General features: G+C 45.6%; 1 protein-coding gene across 1 annotated transcript in view; it reads left to right on the top strand.

Annotated features, from left to right (window-relative positions):
* The first annotated feature begins 1,625 nt into the window (after positions 1–1,625).
* Positions 1,626–10,900, top strand: part of Lvrn (laeverin) — a 51,535-nt gene continuing 42,260 nt past the window's right edge. Inside the window, exon 1 of the mRNA XM_021214998.1 lies at positions 1,626–2,461. Within this exon, the coding sequence (XP_021070657.1) occupies positions 1,776–2,461 (686 nt within the window). The 5' untranslated portion in view covers positions 1,626–1,775. The remainder of the gene's footprint in view (positions 2,462–10,900) is intronic.

Consider the following 10,900-nt stretch of genomic DNA (forward strand, 5'->3'; position numbering starts at 1 on the left):
CACTTAGAAACATCAAATATAATGATCTCAAAGAAAATATCAATAGAGTGTGCACATAAAAATTAGAAGGAACTGACCATTGTGTCTGTTTCTGTAATCCTGGGATTCTCTTTCTCTGTCTCCATCTCTATATATCTGTCTCTCTCTGACTCTGTCTCTCTGCCTATCTCTCTGTCTCTCTTTGTCTCTGTCTCTTAGTTTCTGTCTCTCTGTCTCTGTTTCTCTGTCTGGGAGAGTGAGGGTGGGGGGGAGAAATGGCGAGGGTAAAATCAATGTAGTTAATCGATGTATTAGTTGATCAATTAACTAGCTCAGTCACAATTTCCATCTGATGACTTAAACCCTGACCTTTAGATAGCAGCAGAGGGGGAGCTTGCTTCTCATGTCCACCCAGGATCTTCTGAGAACCAGGCACTTAGTCACAATTATTTTTAAACACGATTTTTTTTTCTTTTCTGAAGAAGCAAAGCCAACCAAGGAGCAGGAGAGACTGGCCCGCAGATGACAGGGCATCTTTACAAGTTTACTGTCAAACTGACTTCTACCTCCGCGTTTTAGTGGTGTTGATTTGATTGATTTCGGTTGGAGGAAGGAGGAAACACACATTTCCCGCGAGGTTCAGTGAGGTACACCCTCAGATGAAAGGACTTCATCAGTGGGAGAATTAAGGGCAAAATGGTAATACTAATCCTCTGTCACAGCTGCCAGGCAGAAGCTTTTCCACCAACAACTCTGGAGGGAAAAAGAAGATGTTTAGAGACTGGATACTCTGAAATGCATCTTCAACCTTCAACAGATCTTAATCATGACTTTTCTAATTCGCCCAGCAGCTTGTACTCTGGTGCCTGCAGAGCCAAGACAGGACTCCGCGCACAGGCGGAGAACCCGCCCAGACACACAGGCTAAATAGCAAACAGATGCCTGGCGTGCCAAAGAACTCTTTAGTTAGGGCACCACCAGAAAACGATTCAGCCCCTGGAGAGAGAGCTTTATCTTCTTTGCTTGAGATGATCGGGTTTTATAAGCAGGAGTTCCTTTTGCCTTGAGAGGAAGCAGAGACCCAAATCCTGCTCCTGGCAAAGTCGCGGACCTAAGCGGAGGCTTTCGTCCTCCACTCGCTTCGTTCCTTTCCACACACTTATCGCTTCCTATTCCCTGCTTTTGTTGGTTTGTTTGTTTGTTTGATTGATTGATTGATTGATTTTAGTCTCCCAGATCCAGCAAAACCCCTAAACTCACGCTTGCTGTCTGAGCAGCGTGCGTACCCAGTTTAATCTGAACGCGACTTGGGGACACCAACTTTGGTTCAGATGTTTGTTACTGAGGTGTCTTGGTCGCTCTTTGCAGACTCAGCTTCAAAACCGCATCCCACCCCCCTGCCTCAGGAACCTGACCCTTTCTTAGTCAGTCAGTCCCAGTAATCCAAAACAACAAACAAACAAACAACTGTCGAGGACGTCCAGATGGGAGCTTTGTTTGCCGGTGCCTCCCCGCAAGGACCAAAGGGGAGTGCTCCCTGGTGAGGGGTCCGCCCTTCCTCCCAGTGTCTGATGGGGCGCGGGTAGGTAGGCAGGATCTGGATCTGGTTAGGGGAGGGGAAAACCGTGGTCCCAGGCGCTTTCTTCAGTCCCAGTCTTCTCAGGCTCCTAGAGGAGGAGAGACAGAACAAGAGCGGAGGGACTGGGAAGGGGTCCCATCCTTGCACATCCCGTCCTGGCTTTAACCCGCTGTCTCTGTCTCTAGTCTGCGGATCTCTCCTACCCCAGTCTCCTGCCATGAGCCCTCCTTTCAGCTCAGGCATCTATGTGAGCCGCAGGGTGGCCCTGCTGCTGGCCGGGCTGACAGCCGTGCTCCTGCTGGTGCTAGTGGCTCTGGCTGCCTTGTATGGCAGCTGCGCGCACATCCAGTCTTCGGAGCAGGATAACCCCTGGGCGAAGAACACCTCATTGTGGCCTCCCGGCGGCCAGGAGTTGGCGCTACCAACCCCTGCACAGGAGCCCACAGTGGGGACGTCCCAAGACTTGGGACCTCCGTCGGGGCCCTGGGATCATCTGCGCCTGCCCCCCTGGCTTGTCCCACTTCACTATGATCTGGAGCTGTGGCCCTGGCTGCAGCCGGATAAGCTGTCCCCACCGAATTTGACCTTCACAGGTCGCGTGAACATCACTGTACGCTGCACAGCGGCCACCTCAAGATTGTTGCTGCATAGTTTCCTTCTGAATTACAAGCAAGTGGAAGTGTGGGGTCCTCTGGCCCCGGACCCTAGGAACGCCACTGTAGGCCGCGTGCCGGTGGAGAAGGTGTGGTTCGCGCCGGACATGCAATTCGTGGTGCTGGATCTGGGCCAATCCTTGGAGCCAGGTAGCAGTTATGAACTGAATTTCGACTTCTCTGGCCAGGTGCTTCAGGTTGGCTTAGAAGGGCTCTTTCTGAACCTCTACCACGATGAAGATGAGCTCAGGTAAGGGCTTATGGCCCAGTCCTGCATGCAACCCCGCCCGTCCTCAGTGTTCATCCATCTTCTACTCTGAGAAATCCATTTTCTCCTCTCCTAGAGGTGAAGGCTTCCTTCTTTCGTCTTCTCTGAAACTGTGAAGACGTTGAGACCCAGGTCTCTCCTCCAGTTACTTTTCAGCCCTACTTCTGCTCGTCCAACTTGCCCACATTGAGGATGTTTTTAATCTCTAGAGTTTTTCGGTTTTGTTGTTGTTTTAAGACATCTTAGCACTCTAAACAAATGATTACGTTCTTAAAGATTGATACTTGGGTCAAGAACTGCTAATGAGCAAGAGATCCCAGAAACGCACCTGTTTGAATCTACTCCCCACCAAAGGGATCAGAACCAGGGCTTCTGGCCTTAAAGTCGGGGAGAGGCTAGAGGCACCTTTCCTCTCTCTAAGACTCTCTGCTAGGAAACTCTGAGCTCTCCCTCAGCTCTGCTCTGCCCTGCTCCACCTAACCCAGATAGCTGCAGCCCTAGAAACATACCCAGAGCAGGGTTGTCTGTCCCATATCCTTTTCTGTGTGTTTTGTTTTACTAACCGTCAGAATAGCATTTCAGTTCTCTGTCCCGCCTCCATCAGGGCTCTCATCTCCTTTTGCTGACGATAAGTGGCATAAGACGCGTTCTACCAAGCTTCTGAGACAGGCCCTTCTGGGATTCCTCTGCTGGGATTCGATCCCACCTAACTGAACACATGTTCTTCTTACCCTCACTTTCGGGAATTTCTCTGACAGGGGGGTGTTTCCAGCCACTGCTCAAGAATCTTCTCTTGCAGTTCTCTGAGGTCACACTACTGAAAAGCTGCCAATGTTATGAAAATTGGATAATCACTTCCTTCATTCACTCATTGGAGGAACATTTGTATTCTGCACAGTTCTGTGTATACTGCCCTTTATTAGCGGAAATGCTTTTGGATGCTGAGGGGCAGGAACCACACTGAAGTACATGCTAAACCACCTCTAACAAGTTTTTTTTTTTCCCAAAGTTTCAAAGGTCTTAAATACATTTAATGAGCCCCTTTAGTGGACAAGCCAGCTTAACTTTTAAAGAGCAACATGTACTCTTTTCCTCTGTCCAGGCATTAATTCTTGAAAAACAACTTGAAATTTTCTCTTAAGAAGGATGTGAAGCCAGGCAGTGGTGGCGCGCACCTTTAATCCCAGCTCTTGGAAGGCAGAGGCAGGCAGATTTCTGAGTTTGAGGCCAGCCTGGTCTACAGAGTGAGTTCCAGGACAGCCAGGGCTACACAGAGAAACCCTGTCTCAAAAAACCAAAAGAATAAAAATAAATAGGAATGGTGTGAGAAACAAGGTACACTACACTGAGAATGGTTTGACATAACCAAGCCTCAGTCTTGCAGACAAAAGAGCAGAAACACAGGGCACACGTGGCAGAGGTTTCTACTGTCCACACATCTTGGCTTGTTTGCTGGACCCTGCCTTTCTTTCTCTCTGCCCTGGTGGGGAAAGCCAACCTGTCCCATCTCTCTATTCTGTCTAGGTCATCTAACATGGGAGAGGAAAGAGCCAGTCCATTTTCCTATTGTACCAGTCAAGATGAGCCACATTTTCAGAACATCAAAGCCAAAAGAGAGTTCTAGATGGGAGTTTCCGAAGAGCTATCACCAACAAGTTGTTCTGCCTCTGCTTCTAGACCCAAAACAAAAATATGCTTGAAGCTGGGGGCACCAAGAACCTGTACAGAATGATGTCTGGTGGCCCAGTACACCGTGATTGCTGACCAGGCTCTGAGTTTGCTGCTGAGCCCGTCTCTGCACTTCCCCGAGTCTGTTCCTTCATCCCTGGAGCAGATAGAATTAACAGTCGGTGTTAGAACACTGTGCAGAATATCATTAGGCATCATTTCATTGATTTTTTTTTTTTAAGCAGTCATGTTTGGTTCTATCCTAAGTCTTTGGGCTATCCAGTCTCTGGTTCCTGGCCCTCCGGGCATTGCCAGGCACAAGTTTAGTCTCATTTCATGGGTCTCAAGTTGGACAAGTTATTGGTGGGCCACTCCCACCACTTCTACATTACCTTTACCCCGACACATCTTGCAGGAAGGACAAATTGTAGGTTGAAGGTTTTGCGGCTGACTTGATGCCACTGGCAGCCTTGCCTTGTTATAGGAGATGGAGGGTTGAGGCTCCACATCCCCCCATCACTAGGAGTCTTTGCTAGGGTCACCCTCAGAGATTCCATGGCGTTTCCATTGCTTTAGGTTTTTACTTCACTCCCAAAATGCCGTCCCCCTCCCCCGGGAGAGAAAGAGAGAGAGGAGAAAAATGGAGAGAGCAATTATGTTTGACAAGGGTATGAACTCAAATTTTCCTGGGAAAGTAATTTCTTTTTAAAACTGTTTTTTTTTTTAATTTTATTTTATGTGTATTCATGTTTTGCCTGCATATATGTTTATGGTTGTGAGCTTGCCTGGTGCCTACAGAAGCCAGAAGAGGCCATCTGATCTCCTAGGACTGGAGTTAGAGATAGCGAACCATCCCAGTGCTGGGAATCAAACCCAGGTCTTCTGGAAATGTAGCCTGTGAGCCATCTCTCCTGTCCCCTGAAAGCAATTTCTTGGAAAGTGTTTCCAGGAAAGAAGAGATCTAGACCGGTATGGTCTGACTGGGGGAAAAGTCAACATAGGATGTGAGATCCCAGAGACTGAGCCACACCTCAGAACTGTTCCTACCGTAAGAGTGTTTGTATTCTCCATGTTGCCTGCAGATTGACCCTGAGGTCAGATTAATCCAGGAACTATGTAGGAGTACAGGCAAAGCCGTTCCATGGAGCCTTGTCAGCCTGACACTGCAAAGAGTGTGGTTCCTAATTCACAGAATACAAGTGTCTTAGGTCATGAACCCTAAACACTGCACTGGAGGTCTGAGGGACTCTAGAGGGTGAAGGGTATTGGCTGGATAGCTACACCCTGCCAAGAATAAAAATAAATATTGTGGTGGACAATATAGAAGTGACTGTCCAAGATGGCTTCAAAGGGAGGTTAGCCAGGCTCTGGCGAGGGGCTGAACATGTAGGAGCCCAGAAGAGGATCTTTGCATCATTGAAAACCACTGAGCCTTGGTTATTGTGAGTTATCGGGACCCATGTCACGCCAGTTCAGAGAACGCTGTCACACGAATTCGGTCAGGAGGCAAACTCTTCTCTTTCTGAGAAGTCTCCTCTTTCTTTTCCTTTTTCACTATGATATCTGGGAGTAGAAAGATGCAGCTTAGATTATTTATTTATTTATCTGAAAGAACTAGTGAGTCTAGAAAAGAAGTTTGGGTTTTGAACTGGCTTTTCCCCGGCACAAGATTGATTTACACAGTAACAATCAAGATTCTCTAATTGATGAGCCTGCGTGTTTTTCTTTGTCATGCGTGGAAAAAATGTAGATCTCAGAATGTGAAAACAGTTTGTTTTGCACATCTGAGTTCTGGAAGGTAAATTTTGGTGATAGCTTACCAACAGATCATCACCCGGCACCCACAACTGAGTTATAGCACTGTTTCATCGTGGCATCTAAGCAATTACTGAGAACTCCATAAGCTATTGTACTGCCAACTCTGCTTTGTACAAGTGTTGTTGACCTTTGGAATCCATTGCAGAGGATTTATATTATGTTCTTATATGGAAGCACATTTGTTCAAGTGGTGATGGTTGCTTCATCATTAAAGTCTGTGGGAGTTTCTTTCTTCTTCTTCTTCTTCTTCTTCTTCTTCTTCTTCTTCTTCTTCTTCTTCTTCTTCTTCTTCTTCTTCTTCTTCTTCTTCTTCTTCTTTCTGGTATATACCACATGAGTCAATCAAACATTCTAAATTCCTACAACTTGACTCAGGCCATTTTAAAGAACTAAAGAAAGCCTTTATGAAATACAGTCCTGAGGTTAAAGTTAGTCCCACCAGTTCAAGAGTACTGGGCATCATGTTCTGTTTCTGTTCCTTGAAGATGAGTACACTGATGTAAGAAAGGCAGTTTTTTTTGTTTTTTAAATTTTGTTTTTGAAATAGGTGCTTGCTGTTCAGTCCAAACTGACTCCCAAGTCACCATCCTCCTGCCTCATCTTCCCAAGTGCAGGCATGTGCTGAGGAAAATAGTATTTAAAACAATACCAGCGGCTATGGCCACTTCCTTCTGTTGTAACATAAATAGACTTTTGGAGAGAGATCTCTCTTTTTTTAAAAAAAAAAAAGACTTATTTATTTGTATTGTACATTCAAATGTTTTGCATGTAATAAGTCTGTGCTCCATGAGTGAGTGATACCTCTGGAGGCCAGAAGATGATGCCAGATCCCCTGGAACTGGAGTTACTGGTAATTGTGGACCACTGTGTGGGTGTTAGGGATTGAACACAGTAATAAGTGCCCTTTAACCACTGAGCCATCTCTTCAGGCCCCAGAGAGAGATCTTTAACCTGAACCCCTCAGAAAATTAACTACTAATAAGGTTCAGACCTTCATTAGAAATTCCAGATTCTATGCTCCTGTCTGCAAGCATACCAGAGTATCATTAATAGTCTCAGGGTTGGCTCTCTCCCACGAGACGGGTCTCAAGTCGGGGCAGTCATTAGTCATTCCCTCAGTCTCTGCTCCATCTTGCAGGCAGGACAGATTTTGTATTCTGTGGGTGGGTTGATGCCCCCCTCCTTTCACTGGCTACAGGAGATGCCCACATCGATCTCCATACCTCCAGCTGCTAAGAGTCTCAGCTAAGGTTGCCCAATAGACTCCTGCGAGCCTCCCCTGTCCCAGGTCTTCAGTTTGTCCCAGAGATGCCCCCATCAATTTCTATTCTCACTCCCAGTCTTTTCCTACACTTCCTTTCCCCACACCTGATCCCCATCCCCCTTGTCACCCCCTCTCTCACCCAGTTCCCTTCCTCCATCCATCTCTGATGGCTGTCTGGTTTTCCCTTCTGAGTAAGATTCAAGCTCCGCCCTTGGGCCTTCCTTGTTACCTAGTTTCTTTAGGTCTGTGGATTATAGCATGGTTATCTTGTACTTTTTGGCTAATAGCCACTTGTAAGTGAGTGCATACCATGGATGTCTTTCTAGGTCTGGGTTACTTCGGTCAGGATAATAATCTCAAGTTCCATCCATTTGCCTGCAAAATTGTCTCTGTTTTTAATAGGTGACTAGTATTCCATTGTGTAAACATACCACATTTGCTTTATCAGTTCTTCAGTTGAGGGATACCTAGGTTGTTTCTAGTTTCTTGCTATTACAAATAAAGCTGCTATGAACCTAGCTGAGCAAGTGTCTTCGTAGTATGGTGCAGCATCTTTGAGTATATGTCCAGGAGTTGTATAGCTGAGTCTTGGAGTAGAACTGTTCCCAATTTTCTGAGAAATTGCCAAATTGATTGCATAACTGTCTCCCAAGAGGCTTAATTGAACAGCATATGAAAACAGATGCAGAGACCCACAGCCAAACAGCAGGGAGTCTTATCAAACGGTGGGGAATAGAGGGTCAAGGACACCCCAAAAAGACCTACATAGTCAACTAGCCTGGGCCCATGGGGCATCACAGAGAACATGTAGGGGCTGAACCTAGGCCCCCTACATATTTGTAGCAGATGTATAGCTTGGTCTTCAATTGGAGCAGGAGTTGTCTCTGACTCTGTTGCCTGCCATTGGATCCCCTGCCCCTAAATAGCCTATATCCTCTGTGAAAGGATGCTTCTTTTGATACTGTATTGAGGGTAGAGTGGCTGTATAACATGGTAGGTGGATGTTTGAAAAATGCAAAAAACTATTTTCCAAGGCATTTGACCACTTGCAATTTTCGTCAACAGTAACAGAGAATTCTAGTTGCTCTATTTCGTTGCCAACACTTGGTATTGTAAGTTCTGTCTCTTTTAGCTATTTAAATAGGTTTTTGTTTTTGTTTTTTTCCATTAAATAGGTTCTTTCGTTGCATTTATCGCTTAGACACTGGAATTACTAGATGGTCCCTTGCAACTTCTTGAGCCTTGTTTGTAATCAGAGAGCAACTCTATAACTGTGCTTCCACTAGGACCTCTTTAGTTCACTACTCAGACATTATCTTCCCAACTGTTCCACTTAGGGAAGTCTTCTTTAATTAGCTTTCAGAGCTATGTGTGGTGGTATGTGCTATTAATCCCACAGTCACGAGACAGAGGTGGGCAGAGCTCTGTGACTTCAAGGCCAACCAGGGGTTATGTAGCAAGACCCTGTCTCAAAAAAGAAACTTTAGAAAGGTTTTATTCATAAGTGTGGTTTACTATATTCCATCCCAATTATTCCATCCCTTTAGAACTCAGAAGCGGAAGCATTGATTCTGTTGTCCCTTGTTCTAAGTTCCCATCTGTAGGTTAAGATGGCAGGGTTTTACGAGCTCCTTTTTACTTTTAAGTTATTTGAAGTTTCTTCTTTTAAAAATTTTTCATTTACTTGCGCTGTGCATGTGTTTGTGTGTATGAAGCTCAGGAGATAACTTTTGGGAATTGTGTTTCTTCTTCCACCTCTGGGGGAAACCAAAGTTAGCTGGCTTGGCAGCTAGCATCTTAACCTACTGATCCATCTGGCTGGCCCCTACTTCTTGACTTAATTAGAACAGATATATAACCATATTTTTGAATTCTTGGGAATATTCTTGCATTTTGATCATGGTATTCACCTGATAAAATATGAGAGGTAACCGGGAGGAATTTAGAGAAGGGAAACGAAAGCCCCAGGGAAAGAATTTACAGAAGAGTTGTAAAAAATCCAGATCTTTATTGCAGTCAGATAAAGGAGACAGTAACATGATCAAAATCAGGCAGAACAAACTTGGGTTTTAGAAGACTTCCTGGGAGTTGCTTCTTATGCTAAAAAACCTGACACAATGCCTGGAGTGTGACACAATTTCAAAACAGAAAATTGAGCAATTCTGGGATGGAATGTGCGTGTCTCAAAACAAGGTCAGTGAACTCTAGTACCAGGCACGTGATGTCGCTGGAGAAGGAGGAGGCAGTTTCATCGCCGGGGTAGGTGTTGAACTCATATTTTGTGTGACCAATGGTTTTTCTGGGAGGTGATTTTGCTACCATCCCATACCTTTTAAAAACAAATATGATTAGCGTATCGTGAATGCATGCAGATCGCGAACGCCTATCAGAAAAAAGAGCTTTGATTTTTCCCACTCTTTGTTACAGTCTAAGGGGTGGAGTTACATTTCTACCTTTTCCTCTCATGAAGCCCATGTATTTCCATATTTATTTTTAAGTGGCAGACAATTGATCATCACTAAGTCATAAATACAATCAGAGGTAACATCCGAGAGAACCTGACTCTGGTTACTACAACAATATATGCATCTGCTGTTGATGCTTCCCTCTCGCCCTGTATTCTTCCTCCCAGCTCCAGAGCCTGATTCATGGCTGGCACCTGTAGTAGAGCAGGCACACTTATCTACCTCTTGCCTTTATGTTTCCACTCTTTGTCCATCTTAGTAGGTGCTGGTCCAACATCACAGGTGTCTGGTAGGACAGGCACAATAAGAAGCGTCACACAGTAGGCACTTTTTACCTCAACCCATCTTCTTGCCACTTGCTCACTCTAGCCTGGATGATGCCTCATTTTCCTGACACATGTACCTCTTCTGACATTTCCTAGCTTTCCTTGTCATTGGTCTTTCTCCTCCACATCCCTTGACTTAGCCGGAGATTATCTTATTGCTCTGCTAAGGTGGTTACTGACTTCACTGCTTCCTCAGTCCAGTCATCAGGTAATGTCTCCTTAAGCTGCTTGATCCCCTTCTAGGTGGCTCTACTGGAAAAGACCCAAGAAAGTATCAGTTATGGCTCACCGTGTCCTGGTCCCCAATGTTCTACTGCGGGGCATTCACCCTTCCTTGTCTAGGACTGCCAGGCATCTGGAGGCAGCAGCCCACTCTGGCTCTGCCTCCAAAGCAGCGAGCTGTTCAGTTGCCTCTTAGGTCCTCAGTGGGTAGGAGCAGAGGCTGGGTCAGTTTCAGTTACTTTCAGGGAGAACGAACGACAGCCTTAACTGTTTCAGTTTTGAGAAATATTCATTGGGGGCTGTAGAGATGGCTCAGTGATTAAGAGCACTGACTGCTCTTCCAGAGGTCCTGAGTTCAATTCCCAGTAACCACATGGTGGCTCACAGCCATTAGTAATGGGATCTGATGTCCTCCTCTGGTGTGTCTGAAGGCAGTGTACTCATATAAGACAAATACACCTTTGCAAAAAAAAAGAAAGGAAGGAAGACAGGAAGAAAGGAAGAAAGGAAGAAAGGAAGGGAGAAAGAAAGGAAGGAAGGAAGGAAGGAAGGAAGGAAGGAAGGAAGGAAGAAAGAAAGAAAGAAAGAAAGAAAGGAAGGAAGGAAGGAAGAAGGAAGGAAGGAAGGAATGAAGTAAGGAAGGAAGGAAGGAAGGAAG

The sequence above is a fragment of the Mus pahari genome, chromosome 15 (assembly GCF_900095145.1).
Source record: "Mus pahari chromosome 15, PAHARI_EIJ_v1.1, whole genome shotgun sequence".
In the NCBI taxonomy this organism is placed as follows: domain Eukaryota; kingdom Metazoa; phylum Chordata; class Mammalia; order Rodentia; family Muridae; genus Mus; species Mus pahari.